General features: G+C 39.4%; 3 protein-coding genes across 6 annotated transcripts in view; all 3 read right to left on the bottom strand.

Moving 5' to 3' along the window:
- The window catches only part of slc25a17 (solute carrier family 25 member 17), a 7159-nt gene extending 6631 nt beyond the window's left edge, over positions 1 to 528 (bottom strand). The window contains exon 1 of one of the 2 annotated variants that reach the window (XM_040154498.1): positions 297 to 528. In XM_040154498.1, coding sequence (XP_040010432.1) covers positions 297 to 353 — 57 coding nt within the window. In that variant the 5' untranslated portion in view covers positions 354 to 528. The remainder of the gene's footprint in view (positions 1 to 296) is intronic. The other variant, XM_040154488.1, reaches the window with a different exon arrangement.
- A 1439-nt stretch (positions 529 to 1967) lies between these two features.
- On the bottom strand, positions 1968 to 6015 carry rpusd1 (RNA pseudouridine synthase domain containing 1). Of its 3 annotated transcripts, none has more exons than XM_040154518.1 (6): positions 5933 to 6015; positions 4723 to 4946; positions 4507 to 4630; positions 4244 to 4346; positions 3681 to 3782; positions 1968 to 3146 (listed from the first exon to the last, which is right to left on the bottom strand). In XM_040154518.1, exons 2-6 carry the CDS (start codon positions 4911 to 4913, stop codon positions 2734 to 2736), a joined length of 933 nt encoding a protein of 310 aa, XP_040010452.1. In that variant the 5' UTR covers positions 4914 to 4946; positions 5933 to 6015; the 3' UTR covers positions 1968 to 2733. The 3 variants fall into 3 exon arrangements, with proteins under 3 accessions (XP_040010452.1, XP_040010462.1, XP_040010444.1); XM_040154528.1 differs by having other exon boundaries at positions 4804 to 4946; positions 5918 to 6015; XM_040154510.1 differs by having other exon boundaries at positions 5918 to 6015.
- Positions 6016 to 12174: 6159 nt separating this feature from the next.
- The window catches only part of arhgdig (Rho GDP dissociation inhibitor (GDI) gamma), a 34276-nt gene continuing 27060 nt past the window's right edge, over positions 12175 to 19390 (bottom strand). Inside the window, exons 7-8 of the mRNA XM_040154540.1 lie at positions 16202 to 16265; positions 12175 to 14922 (exon numbers count right to left, since the gene is read on the bottom strand). Of these exons, the coding sequence (XP_040010474.1) occupies positions 14723 to 14922; positions 16202 to 16265 (264 nt within the window). The 3' untranslated portion in view covers positions 12175 to 14722. The remainder of the gene's footprint in view (positions 14923 to 16201; positions 16266 to 19390) is intronic.

Genomic DNA, 19390 nt, shown 5'->3' on the forward strand with positions numbered 1-19390 from the left:
CACAAAAGAGGCACTAAGACCGAAAATACAGTATTTTCTTCATTATCCTAAAACACTATTCAATTCGGCAAGTTTGACAGATAATACTCGAGTGCTGGTCTAAACATTTCGAGATTTACAGATAATGAGCTATTATATTTGGCATCTGGCGCTATCGGGTCTAAAACATCGGGACACGTTACATTTTGAAAGGAGTTCTGTGTGGAAGATGTCAAGCGCATCGGCACTAACCTTTATGGCTGTAGCTACTGCTGTTACACACTCAGTTACCGAAATGAAAGTCAAGGCTAACTTACCACTGCACCAGACACAGCGTGAACCAAACTCTCATACGAGAAAACCTCGGAGCTCATTTTGACCAGGATTATTTCTCTCTCTCTTATGCTTCTAACTTATGGCTCGTCTCCTGTTTCTGAAACACCACAACACTTGTTATCCTCTCACTCTCCTGCTGTCTGTTTTGGTTTTTTTGATGCCTCACTTCCTTGTGGCTCACTTGTAGACGTTATTGTCCAGAGCACGAGGGGGTTGTGGGTAATGTAGTTCTCTTCACGCCCACCATTCAAAACATCTTTGATTCCTTGTTATTTCCCCTTCGAGGAATGTTTGCAGGATCCACCTTAAAAAGGAATTCAGGGACAGCGTCCTCACAGAAACTGGGTGAAATAAGGCCTTGCAGGCTCAGTTCTGGCTTATTATTGATGAGGATGCAACAGTGCTTCTTTTAACATGTAACATTTGGAAGATAGTATCACAGCTGTGACCTTCTGTACATTTTCATTGCCAGCAGTTTGCAAAATGGTAACCATTACCCTGCCCTTTCATACATGCTTTGTACAGTGATTTGTGCTTTGCATCTGACTTCCTTTTATTTTTTTCTTTCTTTATTTAATTTCATTTTACTAGAAGTACTATGTATATCATGTTGGGCACAAAAATTCCCTTGCTTCTACCCCGATCTTGCGTCAAATACTGCAGAAAGAAAGAGCAGAGTTAGCACAGTACAATGGGAAAAGTCTACTCTTAAATTTATAGCATTCGGTGTCCACAAAAATTGAGAACCTGGCCCTGAAGAAGTAGCTTACGCCATACCTCTAATTTGCATATGTCACTATATCGTCACTGTTATTACACGGGTAGTGTGCATGCATCAGTAACTTCAGTATCAATCCAAACTTAATTCGTGTGTGAATAAACTACCTAGAGCTGACTTCCAGTGTGATCTGGACGACTTTCAATCTCCATGACTGACATCCTGAAGATTCCTTTGTGCATTTTTGCATTTGCAGCAGACTAAAAAACATCAACTGTGGGCTGTTAACGGCTGGAAAAAAGGTTGTAACCACACCAACATGATGGCTGTCTCAGGGTGTGGTAACAAAATATGAGGACAACAACCTGTAATGCATAATTAAAACTGCACAGGATTACTTGTGAGCTGCACTGCGCTGCCCCTTCATGCTGCGTAGAGCAATAGGTAGCAGGTGTTGCGTGTATGGCCTCATAGCTCAACGCGTCGCCCTCAGGCAGTTGCAGGAACCTTTGATATTTGTTTGCAAAGTCTGCTGTCATCCCGAGTCCCAATATGTGTCAGCTGTTCAGGGAGTAAGATGGTACAGTGTGGTACAGACTAGCAGTTTCTCTTTTCCTTTTTTTTTTTCGGGTCACTGATTGTTTATTCAAATTGTTAAAGCAGTCACTGCTGCCGCTGAGCTCTCGGCGCCCTCTCTCATACTTGACCTTTTGGCACAGTCACTTATACCCCTCTCTCAGCAAATCAACACCTATGTCATATTTTTTTAATCTGGTATAATTGACTTTGTTGTGCTCCAACGTACATTTAATGCCCTGGAAATATACCTTTATCCTTCTGCTGTTTTTTAAAATAAACGTATTAACTTGCATTTGTCATGTAGTTTAAAGTTTAATTTGTAAACACATTTTTACATTGACATAAATGTCTTTTTTTAATGTTAAACAGTGAGTTTCAAAGCTTTAAAACAATGTAACATGAAAAAGGTGGGCCACAAAGCACAAAAAGGTGGCTGAATACTTTAAAAATGCAAAGAAACATACAGTATAGTAGGCTTTAAGCATTTACATGGGATTTCATGTATGTCAAAGCCATGCAGCATATGTGACAAAACACATGGACTTACCAGCATGGTTGAGGACAAAAACCGACTAACCACTGCTGTTCAGATCAGGGACAAATATCTAATAACTTTGGCACATTAGCCTACAATTATCTGCATGGCTTGATGGATTGACAGGATTACGTTTTTCTTTTTTTTTTTTTTAAATATTCATTTCACCTTTTACCGCACAGATATGTGACGAAAAAAATCAGTAATTAAAAACTATTACACTAATTAAGAAATTACTGACATTAACTCAACCCCTCACTTATCACCATAGACTTGAGCAAGGCACTTATTTGTCAGCTACTGCAGTGGAGCTGCTCATTTACCCAATGCAAAAGACTGGTTATAGTGGGCAGCTCCCAGTGGTATGAATTGTTTAAGAGAGCAGCAGTTTACATGCTCACACAAGTTTTTTCTAACACAAAGGTAATAACTGGTTTGTGAGGGAATTAAGTTACTGGTCCACTTCGAAATATGCCATTGAAATGCAACACAGCTGGTCACTGAGATGGAGCGTGCATGCTCAACATGGCTTTTATAAGTAAACAGCTGAAATAAATATAAATAAATAACAACACATAAGATTCCATCAGTCTCCAGCCCATTCACTCAGCCACTCCTGACATTGCCTCCTCTGCTCCTCCTTCTCCTCCTCAGTGCTCTGTTCCTTGCTTCGTTTCCTCCTCTCCTCCTCTCTTTTCGCTCTCTCTCTCTCCTCCTCTTTAATCTTCCTGTCCTCTTCCACCCTGTGCTCCAGCAGGGCCTCCACAGTGGCTGTCAGTGTCCTTATTGAGCGCTGCGGGAGCCACTTGGGATCCACCGTGGGGAGAAAGGGGTCTCCGGCAGAGACGAGCAAGGGCTGAGGTTCCAGGGGAATGTGGAGGAGGTGGGCGTGCAGCATCATGCGGTACGGGGCGTCGTCCGCTCCCGAGCTGTAGGTGAAGTCCCCGACGATGGGGTGGCCTATTGCGCTGCAGTGAACCCTTAACTGGTGCGTTCGGCCTGAGGGTAAAGGTAGTTTTCAGAGCTGTGTCAGAGCAACACACGGTATCTCAAGATAAAACAATATATCAATATAGTCATTTATCCAAAGTATGAATCTAGTAGTATAAAGAGGAAGATAGTACACTGGTGTGATTATTTACCAATCATTCAATACCACAGTATCCTTAATTAATCAGTGATGGATTATTTATCTTTCATATCCGTTTTAATCTACTTTTATTTTTGTTTAATGTACGATGAAGCCATATTACCAGGGGTGAGCGGTATCCAACACCAATGACCATAATCAAATGGCCAGGCAAGATGAAATGAATCTACATAAATATTAAATATCATATATTCCATTCCATATTCCATGCATTTCCAATTTTCAAATGTAAACTTGCTCTAGTACCATTTGTTTCTTAATGAATCTCAAGGTGAAAAATAGGCCATGCTATTGCCTTTTCGCCTCACATTCGAATGATCGTTTCGTGCAAAGAGACATCCATAATTTCCCTGATATGAAAGGAAACAAATGAGTGCCGTTACCGGTGAGCGGCTGCAGTAGCACCTTGGTGACGGGATCTCCATCATACAACCCATACTCCAACACTGTCAGCTCAGTCTGGCAAGGCTTGGGTTTCTCACAGCCTGATGAGAAAAGGATGGGCGGCGGGTGAGCGAGAAAAATGAAAAAAAAAAATTACCCGTTGTTATCATTTGAGTGACACACTTTTGAGAAACATTAAATCCAAACGAGTTGTGTTCGTGCCAGCCTGGTTGAGTTAAATAAATAGGCAGGCATTGCAGACAGTCCAGTTTATCATTCCAAGCCTGAATCATCCACTATTTAATGATTAATTTCCAACTTATCAAATTTGCTACAAAAAAAAAAAAAATGTACTGGACAAATTTTGGGGTTTCCAATCAGAATTTTAAATTTAAAAAAACCTCTGAATTTGAAAAGAATGTTAGAATGAAGTCTGGCTTATGGGCGATAGCATTATATTTTTTAAGTTTTGTCCACACTCTAAAACAGACAGACACACACACACATGCACACACACACACACACACACACACACACAGCAAACCAAGCCAGATTCATGTACCCTCTGTTCCCTCAATGCACATCATGTGTGTTTTCCCCTCTGAGGAGTTCTTGCCGATGGAGAAGCCCAGAGTTTGTGTCTGTTCTTCCACCCAGCCACGAATCTGGAAAGCAAAAAACGTGGAACTAGTTTTATCTTTACCGATCTTTATTATCACATACAAGTGAGAAAAAAAATAATTTTGCTTTGCTTTGCAGACAGACAGATACATGCTAATAAATGAGCTCTGTGTTTGTGTGTGTCACTGCTTTTGTGTTCCATACCAGGGCGAGGTAGGCTTTAGTGACGGTGCGGTCCTTGAAGCAGCGGTAGGCCCGGCCCGCGGCAGCTTTATTGAGGGCAACACAAAGAGCCCCACTGGTGGAGAAATCCAACTGATGACAGAACCTGGTGGGAAGAGACAAAAGATGGTGAGACTATAGCACTTTATGAGCATGATGCCTGTGAGCTGATGGAGTAAGTATTAGTGTGATGCTGACCTAAATCCATAGTAGGTGCTAGGGTCTGCCAGCTGGGGGAAGCGGAGCCGAAGTTGAGACTGCACTGTGTGTTTCTCGTACCACATCTTGCTGTCAATTCGGATGTCCCAGTGCTTGTCCACCACAATGTAGTCGTCGCTCTGGTACAGCACATGCAGGCTCTCCAGGCTAGCAGGCTCTGTGGTCATCATGTGGAGCGATGGACTGTCACAGCTTACGCAGCCCTGTGGGGAGAAGGTGGACAACTATGTATTTGTATTTTTATATATATATATATATATATATATATATATATATATATGTATGTAAGTCTTAGGCAGGGTAACTGAGCATACTTTCTCTTGTAAAAACTCTGGATCCTGCATTAAAATTTTTACTCAAGTGAAAAGTAGGCAAAAATTTTATCGTGCATTTCATACTGTTATATTATTTTATGAAGTGTGATATTATTTTATGATTACTGATACTTTAATGAGAAGGGGTATATTAATGTTATAGCTTGTTAACATGGAGGTAATTTGAACCACTTTATACACCGTTGGGCAATTTAATCTATAACAATGTGTCATATTTTATAAACTAATCATGTTAAGTTTGTAAAGTGTTTACATGCAAAGTTTCAAGCAAATTTAGTGGAGTCAGAAATAAAATTCTTCTGCCTGAAATGTAGTAGAGCAGAAGCATAAAGAAGCACAAAATGAAAAAACTCCAATAAAGAGCAAGAACCTCAATTTTGTACTTCAGTACTTGTAAATGTAAATCAGGCAGTGGATGTGGTTCAAAGTAAGCAACAACTGGCGGAATACAAAAACTATCCCTGACAACGTAGTAAACCAGCCTCACAAACACTAATTTAAGTGGATGTTTTAACCACGGTGTTTAATCACATTAATATGTATAGGACTCTGAGAAAAACAGGTCGTATCTACTCTTGTGTCTGAGTATTTTTCTTGTCTGTAATAATTACGTGATTTCTTACAAATCTATGTAACATACGCCATCCATCTATCGCTGCCTATGAAGGGCCAGGACGCTAACTCTCTGGTTAGCATGTTAGCACCGCTGGTTTGCTAGCTACTGTATGATAACAACATAAGCAAACTAGCTATCTGTTGGTCATAACACTGCCAGTATCTGGGTAACTACCACGAATAACCAGTCACGACTAAGGTGTGATATATTTTTTTCGACATACCGAAAGTAAGCGTACATTTACAAGTAACCACGAATGTAAACAAAAACCACAAATGGCACTGTGAGCTGCGCAGCCGCTCCCTCTTGCTCTTTCTTTGTTAAGGCGGATAACAAACTAATATGGAAGGTGAATAGCGCCACCTACTGCGCGTGTGGCAGCATGCTAAGGCGCATTGTTCAGGGATGTTTAACACAATTAACTGTGCATTGAATATATGTATAACGTGAATAATTTACACAATTTATATCATATATTATCATACATAGATTATCAACATATGGATGTGAGATATAACACACGTGATGCAAAATGTAATAAATAATAGTTTAGGTGAGCAGTCTGTCCCCTCTCCTGACACAGAGGAAATTCATTGTACAGTGTGATGGCAGCTGACAGGAACGACTTCCTGCAGCGTTCTTTGAAAAATACCAAATAAAGCTCTCCTTTAGTCCACATAGGGTTGGCTCTGTCAGCTCACAGCTCTGGTCAGTTTGTGTCTGACCCACTTCCTGTAATCCTTTTTTAATGGTCATATTATTGATTATGGAAGTACTATTGCAACATTTTTATGGCGTCCATCATCTTGACACAGGGGATTATTTTGACTGTATTTGTTTCATCTGTTTCTGATCTGTCAGTAGGTACTGTTCTAGGTCATTTAGCCATTGTGACGTCCATAATCCCTCACCTCAACCTCACCTCGACACTTTTATCCGGCAGGAGTTACTGGCTCCGATGACACACTCGATCCCGTATTGTGAGCATGTGGTATTTGAGATTATAAAATGATGTTGAGTGTTTTGTTAAAGTATTCTGTAAAATGTTGTGGTGCCACAGTACCTAGTCATTATATTGATACCGCAGGTTAAAAATGCAGGTTGAGTTCCTGAGTTCCAGGGGCAGGGCCAGAGAAGTGGCCAGGGGTGGTATGGACCGACCTGGAAATCTAGCTGCACCCCCAGCCAGAGACAGAAGGTAGTAGGTACTTGGTTTGTGAATATAAATGAATGTAGCACAATGAGAATTGACTGAATTTAAAGCTGAAATAATTCATTATTAACCATTTATTATGTAAATTCAAGCTATATTCACTTTTTTTTTCCACAAAAATTTTGAGAGACAATCTTCTTGCCTAAAATATTTTAGAACTTGTTTAATTTTTTTTTCAGTTTTTTTAAGTTCATGAAATAAAAAGTAACATTAAACTAATGTTCGAAGAAGGCTCATTTTTTCTAAATGTATGTTTTTTGCAGTGGTTTTATTTACTTCTTTTCACTTCAATAATCAACAAAATATGTCATTTGCTCAGGGGTGCCCAAACTTTTGCATAGCTACAACTGCATATTGAGTTTTGTCTTTTCACTTCGCTATACAGTTTACTTAAGCAATATGTCCTGAAATGTCCCTCAAAATACAACACTGAATATGATTAAGCTAGTCTATGATATATCAGTAGCGAAAGATATGTGAGAATCATCTTTATTCTGAGAGGTACACGTCACACAGCACAGTAACGTTATTAATTATTTGAATCTTCCAACACACACCAGGATCTAATGGTCATTTACCGTCTGTGGTTTTTCACCTGCCAGACTTGTAAGATATGAGATGCAGGAACATGCAGACGCCACACAGAAAAGAACTGGCCGGTGGGCTCTGGTCTGTCAGTGCTAACAACTGAGCCACCGTGTTGCCTCGCGGCCTCTTACAGCCGCTGAGGTGTCTGAGTCTCAGCTGGATGCGTGTTCTTACTCTCAGTAAACAGGCCCCGCTTAGTTCCTAAGAGGGTCGCTGGGTTTTTGGGAACCAAGTTTGCCAGAGCGATCTACTCTCTGTAATCTTACATGTTACTGGAAGTGAAAAACTTGTCAGCATCTACGGGTTCCTCCCAAACCACTCCCTCAGCATAATCATCGTCTTTGCCATCGTCTTTAAATTTTCAGCATTTTCCAAATACTCAAAATTTCTCCACGCTTACTCCATCGCACGCTAGATTATTAGCAAAGTGAAGATTATTTGGAACATACTGTCCTGAAACACACTGGTTGAATAAAGAGCAGGGTCTTCCAGTAATCCCTGAACACAGCCAGGTATGAATGCGTTTTCAGCTAAGCAGATCAGGAATTATTATATAATTGGCATTGCATAACCCAATCTGCTCCCCCCCCTTGTGTGCGCGGGTGCGTGTATATTAATGACACAGGTGTTACTACAGAGTGAAATTCAAATGTGGGGTTGTGTCTCCATAGGTGGGGTTCTGGTTATTGTTGCATAACATTTCAGAGCAAATTGTCTCAGAGAGCTGAATGGCAGATTGGAGGGTTTACCTGAATATGCACCATGACAAGAAAGGATCTCACACTCTCACACACACACACACACACACACACACACACACACACACACACACACACACACACACACACACACACACACACACACACACACACACACACACACAAGGATGCACGTGGCACTAAGCAGTTTCAGTGTTTAATCGCAAAAATTTCATTCAGATGACAGAGACGACGAAGAGGAGAGAGACTCAGCTGACCGATATTATATATAGTCATGATGATCCCTTTCGATAACAAGGATCTATTATCGCTCACTGATACAAAACGTGGTATTATTCTGTTCTATTAGCCCTAAAATCTCAACCATTAACTGGAAATATTACCAAACATAAGATTATCTGCATGTGAAGAGACCACAGGAGGTGTTTTTCCATCATTTAGTTTGGGCTCTGTTAAAGAAACCTTATCTGGATGATTTATTTCCCTGGATTTAACTGACTCCATGTTGTTCAAGGTGACTTGCTCCTCCTCGGATTTATCCTTTGTGCCATCTGGATCTTTTCAGGAATTGAAACACTCGGTGCAAGACTTGAACCAGACTACCAGAAAACCAGCTGAGGTATCTCAGGTCTTTTCTCAGACTTCTGCCGCCCGTTTTCTTTTTCTGGATGCAGTGTTTCTTAGCAGAGTGAGACGCGTGGAAAAGGTGTGATTTTTCAATTTCAAAACAAAGATCTACTGGCCCTTGCATGCATTTCTGTATTTTGTTACTTTCATAGACTTTTGTCTTGCACCTGTGCTGTGAACTTTCCGTGCACCATGCAGAATAAGTCTTTTCTGCAGGCTCGTTGTGAAGAGCCCCTCATGACATCGGACTGGGGCCTCCCTCTGCTGCTGGCACTGCTGCTGCTGGCGCTCCTCTACGCCTTCCTCTATCTGCCAGCCACAGCCCAGCGAGCCCTGCTGGAGCAGGCGCTCAGCAGCAACAACACCACCGCCGCAGTGCCCACACCTGCCAAGGAGGACTGACTCACAGACAGACTGATGCAGAAGAGCTTTATCAGTGGACAAGCAGGCATGTGACAGTAGCACAGTCACAGACACTGTCCTCGAGTAGAAGATGTGGATTACCCTGCCCTTAAGTGTGATTTTTATTGCCCCGTAGGACAAAATTATTATATGAAGCAGATTGTTTAGGGTGCTGTGCAATTCTAACTCACTCAGTGATAACCTTGGCATGTGTTGAGCTCTGTCTTTTAAACTGAACTCCCAAAGCTATCCCTCTACCTTTGTTACTACAACCTTTTGACCACTCTACAAGTGAAAAATGAAAACGGAGGTTTGAAAATATTATTTATCCAGGAGAAGAAAAGTTTTAATGCTGGTAACTGTTGTTGACTGCTAATAGAAGAGTTAAACACATTACCGAAAATATGATATGACATTACCGAATATTGATAGTCCTTTAAGGAGGTGCCAGCCCACTGGAAAACATCCCATCTTCTAGCGCTGTTCTGAAAGTAAAAACAACACTATATCACACATACAAGCAAAAGTGTGACACACAAATATGCTTATTTGCTTCCTTTCAAAAAGAGACGATTGATACCACTCTCTTGTCTGTATGTTGAATCTGAAAATACAACCAGCAGCAGATTAGCTTAGCTACAGCTATTCTTACTTTAATACATTATAAACACAACCTGCTGTTTTTCACTTTGTCGTTTAAACAAACAAGATATAACATGTTTAACAGCTGTAGAGGAGCTGGAAGGTCGATTTTTGCCCCCGTTGGACAGAGCCCGGCTAGCTGTTTCCCCTGTTTTCAGTCTTTGCGCTAAGCTAAGCTAACCAGCTGCAGTTTCATATTTAGCACCCAGATATGAAAGTGGTGTCATTTTCTCATCTAACTCTTGGCGAGAAACTGGAAGAGTGTATTTCCAAAGATATTGAAATTTAACCTTTAAAACTACAGAGACATGGTGTTGATACATTTTATTAAAAAATAGACTAAAGATTTATAGGAAGCTCTCTTATGAATAACCATTTTTTGATACAGAAATAGTTCTGAAGTTCCAGTCTCCATGTTCCAGAGCTGAAAGACATATACTTAACGCTCTACAGTGAGAGCAACTTGGATTTAGTTTTGTTATCAGCTAACCACTATTTCAACATTAGGCAAATTTCATCATTTGAAGAGAAACGCTAATTTGCTAAATGGGTAGACTGGCTAATTCAGCCTCGGTCAACAGTTTAAACTTACATACTGTCTTTAAAAAACTATGAGGATTTGGTTTGTCTTGGTTTCATCAGCTGTTTTGTAGGAGTATGGTGATAGATATTGGTGGATATTTCACCTCTGATTTACATTCTTTGTATCACCTAAAAATTGCGACTTCACACAAACTCCTTTATCTTGAATTGGAAATTGGCAAGGAAACAGAGGGAGATAATACGTGTTGTACAACTCTGATGACACTTTTGTTATTTCAGACTGAAGCATAATGAGGCGCAGTGAATCATTTGCACACTTGTTGCAGAAGCACCAACACCCAACACCCCAGTGTTTCACACAATGAGAAACGATTAATAGTATTAGTATTGTCAAGTTCAAAGTGTGGGATGTTGTTTCATTTATATACCTTGATGAAGGATTTACGAAACCATCTCACTTGCATTTGAATTTCTTGATTGCCAGATCGACAATATGGTATGATAATAATAATCACAATAAACTGTGATTTATATAACACAAGAAGGTATCCTGTCAGCTCCACTGATGGCCAGGCGAATCTCACGCACCTTGGAGTCAACTTAAGAATGACATAGTATTCAATATATAATGAGTCCTACACAACAATTCCATGCATTATTATCATGATTACTTTTAAAACTCAAAGAGCCTCAGTCGTCCCACTGCAGCAGAGCCTTCTATGGTCAGCAGATGGCGCTGCTTACATGGGATCAGATAGAAGAGCAGGCAAGGCATTCTACAAGTCAATTATAGCACTCTAACATTAAGTTTTATATTTGGCTCTGTTCATCAAAATTAAAACAAAATAGAAAAAACTCTTTCTTTTCATTTCATAACTTGACATAACTTGAGATATTTTGACAGTGATACTGATATAATATATTTAGCAGAAAGACTTTTTTTATTTTGGGGAAATTATGAAATGGTGTAACAGAGTTGTGATTTCCTCCTCTGCACTAAAACTTTGACAAACACGGGTTCAGGAAAATAACTCTTATGCACCACAAAATTTAATTGACTGCACACATTCACGCATTTTCATACAAACACGCAGATCTACACGTCTCGCATGCATGCGAACACACGTGCACATGTACACTTGTTGCACGTGGACGCACTCACACAGTCACACACACCAAAACTACAGATTCACTGATGGCGAGTGTACGTGAACCACGACACAGAGACACTGCTACACACCGACATAGTTGGCATGGTTACTATCTACATCAGTAGTGACCCACATCCACCAAACCCTCTCCCTGTCACCGTGGCAACAATTTCTGACCCATCTCCCTCAATGGCAGGGTTTCAGGATCAATGAATTAGCCAGCTAGCGATCCTTAACATCCCACAAACAGATTTTCTTTTTTCTTTTGCTGAGACTGTACTAAATCATCATTAAAAATGGTCACCTTGCATATTCCTGTGTGTAACATTTTACTTTACATACTTGTACTGTGCAGTTTAATATGTAATTGTGTTAATATTTTACGTCATGTTAATAATGTAATAAAATATACAATAAAAAGACCTTTTCTCTAATTTCTTTGCTGTTATTTGTTACACACAGGAAATTCACAGCTTTTTCCTGTTGTCATGGCAGTTATTGGTAAGGGGATATTTCCTCTTTGACTCTTAAGTGCAGGACAAATACGTCAAATGAAACATCTTATTGGTTGTTTTGAATTGCCTTTATTAAAAGATACAGGATACTAGATTTGACACCAATATTTGAAGATGCAGCACTTGATTGTTACAGGCTGGGGGCACGAGACACAGACAGAATTTTCCAGCTATCTGCGCCCTTAAAAATATCCCTGTAAATACTGTATCTGCAGTATCTGGCAACCATTGACATCTGGATATTGCATTAGTATCTTTTTTTTTAAATCACATTAAATTTTACAATAAAGTTGTAAAAAAGGAACAGAGAATCTTGTTAAACCATGCAACACCCAACAAGCCAACATTTACAGTTAGTCTTAGATCACAACGATTTCAAATGGTATTTCAATGTTCAATATGTTCAGCAACAATGACAGCATCATATCCAAAGACTTAACACAATAATGATATTTTTTAATTTTTTAAGGGGAATTAATTCATCCCTTGACATACTTCTCTGACAGTACTCCATTGTCTCCCAGCTACCTCCGTACAATCTTTCATTAAAATGTTCAAAGCAGATTTTTATTCACATCTTGTGTCCTTGGTATATGAGAGAGGTTTAGAAAGGGCTAATTTTGTTTAGTTTTACTGAGTGAATAGTATCAAATCCTAAAGGACACACATGCATCTCTTTCTACAATATACACAAAACAGTTACAGTCTTTAATTGGTCTGCTCTTTCAAAAAGCTCCACAAAGACTCGAGAAAACTGGTGCTTTGAAACACAACTTTAAAAAAAAAAAAAAAGTTTGATAAATCGCAGGTCCAAGATCTTATGCATGTAGAGGACATTGGGAGAAGAGGTGAATCTGAATTGTTTATCTTTTCATCCCAGTATACTAATGGAAAATACAAAATGTGGTTAATTTAGAGGGTTATTTTATGGAAGAGTTTAAAGATTAATTCACATATTGTATCAGAACTGTAGTTGATGTTGTATACTGATGTAAAAAATACATATGTGTTTGATTTGCCTTGAAAAAGGCAGACTCATGGGGGGAAAAACAAAAATCCAGAGTAAGAGAAAACATAAAAGAAAACATGTTCAAAAATCCTTGAAATAGCAAGCCCGAGCCTCATCCCTTAATCGGCCAACAAACGAATACCCTATGGGTTGGAATAAAAAGATATGCTGTATCTAAAGAAATACATAAAGAAAATACATGAGCTTACCGACACGTAAAGTTACATTTCAGACTCCCAAAAAACATATTCACTCTTCCTTACATATTCTAAACCAGGAGTTTTCAAAGTCTGACACCATGGGCTCCACCTTAGACAAAGCTGAGACGTGGTTTTTGCCACTCTATGTGGGGGATAATCATGCTCTAAGTTCTGGAACTACAGCTACTACAACTACTGGAGCGTCTTTTCTACAATTTGTAATTGGATTTATGGACATTCGTATGCGATGGATATCGGGGATCATGATATCCTTGGGAAGTGTGAGCCACACTGAATCTAAAAATATGTGTATCACGTCTGTGCGTTCAGATTTGACTGAGCTATGCATCAGTGAAGGAGGGTTTTTCGACGTGAAATTTACGTCGGAAATCGTGCTAAGGGGTTTAAACTCCCTTAAATGCCTCAGTGAGCGGTGTGTCGCAGCCTCTGCTGCAGCTCCAACTGCTCACCGTGTTGATGAGCAGGATAAATCAGTGATCCAAGGTACAATAACTAACTCCCTGTTGCTTTCAGAACACAACCTCACACAGTATCTTTGCCTCGTGTCTCTCCCTCTACGACCCCTCTTCAGCGCTCTTTTACTGGTAAACTTTTTATCAAAGGATCTGAAGTGTGAATCCAGAATTCCTGCTGAGCATCATAATGCACCCTGCATTCATATATACTGTACCATCTCTTCTTTCTGGGAAAGTCTGTTTGACAGATATTGAATGTTTTTAAGTGTACTGCACACAGTTCAGTGCGTCTTGTCTCAGTAAACTGAACAATGTTGCAGTATATCATGACTTTACAATATTAATAATAATGCAGGAATCTTACAGGCTACTGAAAACAACTACAACAGCAGCTTCTGCGGCTTACTGATGCATGTATTTCACTCCAGCTGTAACAAGTCATTCAAGGACTTTGCTATGTATATATTGTATTTCCCTTTGTGCCTCAACTGACTTCCTTTAATCACCTGCTTTTGCAGACCATCCACTGCTGCTGTGTGAAGGTATGAATACATGACAGGATGAGAAGGAAGGATGGGAGAAAGGAGATGGAAATTAAAAGGAAAGGGAGACTCCATCATGTGGATATCTTGGGATGAATGGGTTATAGATGTAGATATAATGCAGGGATGAAAGGCAGAGAGAGGGGGGATTCTCTCCTCTAAAAAAGTCCCAGTTGCTCACAGGTTTCAGGACACCTGCATTAAACAGACAAGGAAGAAAACGTAGAAGAGGAGAATGAGGAGGAGGAGGAGGAGGAGAAGCAGAGCCTCCTGTTTTGGCCAGTGCAAAGGCTGCTCTCACAGGACAACGTGGAGGTGGGTTAAAGAGGGGAAGGAAGAGAGGGAGGTGAAGAATAGGAGTGAAAGAGGAAGAGAGAGGCATCATCCCTCTCTCTCTGTCTCTATTCATTCCAGTCCTTCTTGATGTCGAGGTTCCACTCCCAGGCCAAGTAGATGTTCTTGTCGTCATCAATGAAGCGGGACTTGATCTGATAGTGGCCACGTGACATCATGCCTTTGGGTGCCTCATCACCTGGACTTAGAAACTCGTGCTCCTCCACCCTTGGGCCGTAACTTCCCACCATGTACGACACCTTGTCCACTGCAGGAGGACATGAAATGGACACTTAGTAAACCATGGGCCATATTTGTCCATCTGCATGTTGATATGGTGATATTTTTTACAGTTGTCCGAGCAAATCTCGAATCCTTTGATGACGTAGTCCTACATATAGCTCAGATTTTACTGGGTAATCTAACAATGGGCTTAGAGTCATCTTTATCTATATAATCCAGCTGGTGATTGTATAATTTTACTCTTAAAGAAATGTTGGAGAAATTGCAGTCTGAAGAGCCTGTTTTTGGCTTGAAGCTGAATGATTGTGAGTTAGTGACGTAGGAGTCCTCTGGACTGCCTCCAACTACCCCAGCTACCTATACTGCTAAAATGTTTTCGGAATTAGTGTTAGACCAGAAAACTTATAAATCTTAAATTTAGGACTGACACGCCCTTTATTTTTAGGAGTTTCTCGCACACTTTTAGCCTTAGGATGTTTCATGAATATGGCCCCAGGGCTTGTATTTATCATACTTATATAAGTGTAATTTGGGACTTAAGTGACAGATGAAAATAAAAATCCCTTTCTCTTACTCTCACTTGCAAACCTTATAAATGACTGTCCAAAAATATTGTTGGTCACGATGAATAATGTGTTAGTTTATTGTTAATTTCACATGGTAATTTCTTCTGGAGATGTTAAGGATTTAACACAAATATCCTAATCTTTTTTAAAACTAAAATTAGATATGTTTTTGCAGGGAAAAAACATATCTCTGACTAAATTGTAAGGATGTTTGAACATGGGACAGATGGTGAGTAAGTCTTGTGATTGGCTATTTCTGCTCTGAACATACATGTGAATCCACATGTGATCACTTCAGAGCTACTCATAAAGGCTCCTCCTAAACCTTGCTTGCTAAACGTGTCTTCACACTCAGCGAAGAAATTTTGTACTCGTTGGGCACTTTAGAGCACACTTAAGTTTAATTTTTAGAAGTTTGATAAATATGTGCCCAGATTTCATATGATAGGTTCAGGTTCATATACCCTTTCTTCTTGAAAAGTCATCTTCAACTTGAAAAAATAGGACACAGAAGCTAAAGGGACACTTGCATGCAGGATAAATGGCATATTTATAAGTATAAGTGGGGAAATTTTAGGTTAAAACGCTTCTTCTCCGCAGGTCATACATTAAATGACAGCTGTGTACAATGGTTGACATTCATTTTCTTCATGTCTTCTCGTCAGCACAGGGGTCATCTTGTATTTGGTCTTTAGAAGCTTCATTACATTTGGATTATGATGACTGTAGTGAACTTACCTCTCATTCCTTTTCTGTAGGTCACATGATGGTACCTCAAGCCAGCAACGATTTCTTTGTTCACCTGAAGGCACACACAGTTTAATCAACTCTTGGCATGAATTTTTCTCTAGGTTAAAAATTTACACATTACAGGCAATTTGGAGTCTGTAGCTCCCCTAAATGCACGTTTTTTTTTAGGCAGGTTTGGATATTTGTTTGTGGGAGGGAAGTGGAGCAAACAGGGTAAACCCACACAGACACATTTAGAAGATGCAAACTCCACTTAGAAAGAGGGTTTAAGCTAGTTGGCAGTATCAACCCTAATATACATTCAAAACAGACACTGACTGCGATGCTTACAAAAAATTTGTATCAATCACTGACACACAAAGATTCGTGAGTTTATATGTTCTGGATGAATAACTAAAAAAAACATAATTAAAACCATTTTAATAGCTTGATACTTCATGACTTTTCTAAATGTATGAGAATTGGTAACAAATCTGATTTTGAATTATAACATTTCTTTAGAAAAGACCCCCACCTCTAAAATACGGGTAAATACAACTGATTTTGACAGTAATTCTTGTCCTATCAAATCCCAAGCAGGTCTGTTTGTGTTTCTGCTACTGAAGTTTTATAACGGTTTGTTCCCAACAGGAAGCTGGACCTCACTGAGCAGAATAATATATTGTACATTTCTTTATCTGTGAATGACTTTTTGGCAAACAAAGGGGATATACGTATATTCTTTTATGCATAGCCAATGTAATATGAAACATTAAGTATAATTTTATTTAGTGTGAACATATTAGGTTTTAATTATGTGAGAAGAAATAAAAAAAGGAAACGATTTGGTGGAAAAAGACTGGAAAATGTTTGCAATTATAGTTATTATTTTTACACATGCAGCAGGTCTGTGGGACCTTAAAAAATGATGAAGTAAATCAAATGTCTACAAAACTCAAGGGTTAAACTGACGGCAATGAAGCCGTTTGACCAGCAGGTGTCCTCACAGCAGAGAGGAGTCAGTCGCTCTCTGAGCCATTTGGTCATTCTCAGCACATCTCCCTTTCCCTTCAGGGCCATGTCCCTGGAGGACAGCCTCCAGTCTACCCACACACACAAACACAAACACTCACAGCCATAAAGTCTCTTCTTTTAACAAAAAAAAAAAAAAAAAAAAAATCAATATTATTGGGAGAATTGGCTGCCTTATTCATCTTTTATTTATGCCTAACTACTGTAAATTTTCATCTTGTTTCTAATCAAATTTCCCGCCTTTCTTTAAGCAGCATTCACTCAGATCTTAGCATCCTATCCAGTACAAATTGTTTTTTGTTGGTGCATATTTCTTATTCCAGTGGCTAATCGGGCAAATGTAGAAATATTGAATAATTCTTAATGTTATCATTGTTGCATAAATATCCGTTCTAGCCTCTGCGCACACTCCTTAGCTGATGTATAACTGCTGTGAATTTCCTTTCAAAAGCATTTTATTGTCCCCTGTGTGTATTTATTTATTGTGGACATGAGGGTGCAGCTTGGGAAAAAAGCTGCAGTGTGTTTACTTGAATGTTGAGTGGTTTATTTGTGACAGAGGGGCAGAGGATGTGTGTGTGATGATGAGGGAAAGGAGAAAAAAAAAGGAGAGGAAAGGAGAAAAAAAAAGAGAGATGAAGCAAAAGAAAGACATAAAAAGAGTAATCCCGGGCTGGGTAGAGCGGCATCAAAGGGTAATGGAAAATTTGGAGTCTTTTGAGTTTTGGGATTGGATTATAGCTATTAATGATTATTGCTATCACATAAGAAAATAGAGTTGTGCCATAAAGGTGAGCTGGGAGGGATTTGGGGCAGTTATCTGTGACAAAATGAGGGAGTGTAACTTTTTCAGTCAGTTGAAAACTTGATCACATCGGTGAGTCATTTGGGCAAAAAAGAAGCATTCAGGGGAGCAAACAGGAGAGGTGCTGGTACCAGTCCTGTGTTCACTATCCTTCTGCAAATAGCTGTGCTGAGTTTTTACTCTTTTCTACCTTTCTTATAGTGGGAACTAACAGAACAAGACTAAGAGTCTACAGTTACGCTAGCAGCTCTGTGAAGCTTTCCTTTAGCTAAATGCTAACAAATCATAGTTTAGCATGTTAGCATGTTAACATTTGCCAATAAGCACTTAACACAAACTACAACTGACAATGATGGGAATGTCATTAGCTTTGTGGGTACTTGGTTATAAACCAAAGTATTGGACAAATTAAATTTTGACCTGATAATGGCACTAGATAAAAAGTATGGGGATCATCAAAGTTATTCCTATTCATCCTGAGGGAAACATGAATATCTGTACCAAATTTCATGACAATCCATCAAATAGTTTTCGAGAAATTTCACTGAAAACCACATATGTGGACCTCATGGTGTTGTATCATAATGAATCTGTAGATCACCAGAGTCATTATGATACATCATCTGCGACACATGATCATCTGCACAAAATTTTGTGCTAATCCATCTAGTAGATGCTGAGATATTTTAAAGGATAAGTGAAAACTTTGTCCTGCCAGTGGCCCCTACAGGAAAAGTCTGGGGAATTAAGTTTATAGGGTTCCTCCTCTGGGCACCATGAATGTCTGTACAAAATTTGATGGCAATCCAGGCAATAGTTGTTGAAATAATTTAGTAAAACACAAGCATGCCAACCTGCTGGTGACCCCAAAAGAAAAATTCAGATCACCAAAGTCAGCAAGCTTCATCCTCTGGAGACCGTGAACGTCAATCTTAAGTCGTCCAGTAGTTATTGATATATTTCAGTCTGGACCAAAGTGGTGGACCAACCAACTGACAGAGTGACAACTGTCATCAATAGAACCAAAAAATTGTTATCAAGGAAATTTAAAAGTAATGACTTTCTAATCTTGAAAATATAAAGACTTGAGAAGCTAACTGACATTAAATGCTTCTCTAGCATTATTCCTTACGGGCACTATAAAACGAAACAGCGCTGAAAAGGCCCATTAAATATGATAATGGTCTTGTTTGATATTGTACTTTGATTGTATAGTGCATGGTGGCTTATTCAGCATGGTCTCTCTCTCCCCTTCTATCTCTTTATCACTTACAGTAAACTCCCGATCATCTGTCTTTTCATTCAGATCCATATTGCATGTTATAATGCACAATAAATCTCTCCATTGTTATTACACCTCT

This window comes from Xiphias gladius, chromosome 3 (genome assembly GCF_016859285.1).
Source record: "Xiphias gladius isolate SHS-SW01 ecotype Sanya breed wild chromosome 3, ASM1685928v1, whole genome shotgun sequence".
NCBI classification, from domain to species: domain Eukaryota; kingdom Metazoa; phylum Chordata; class Actinopteri; order Istiophoriformes; family Xiphiidae; genus Xiphias; species Xiphias gladius.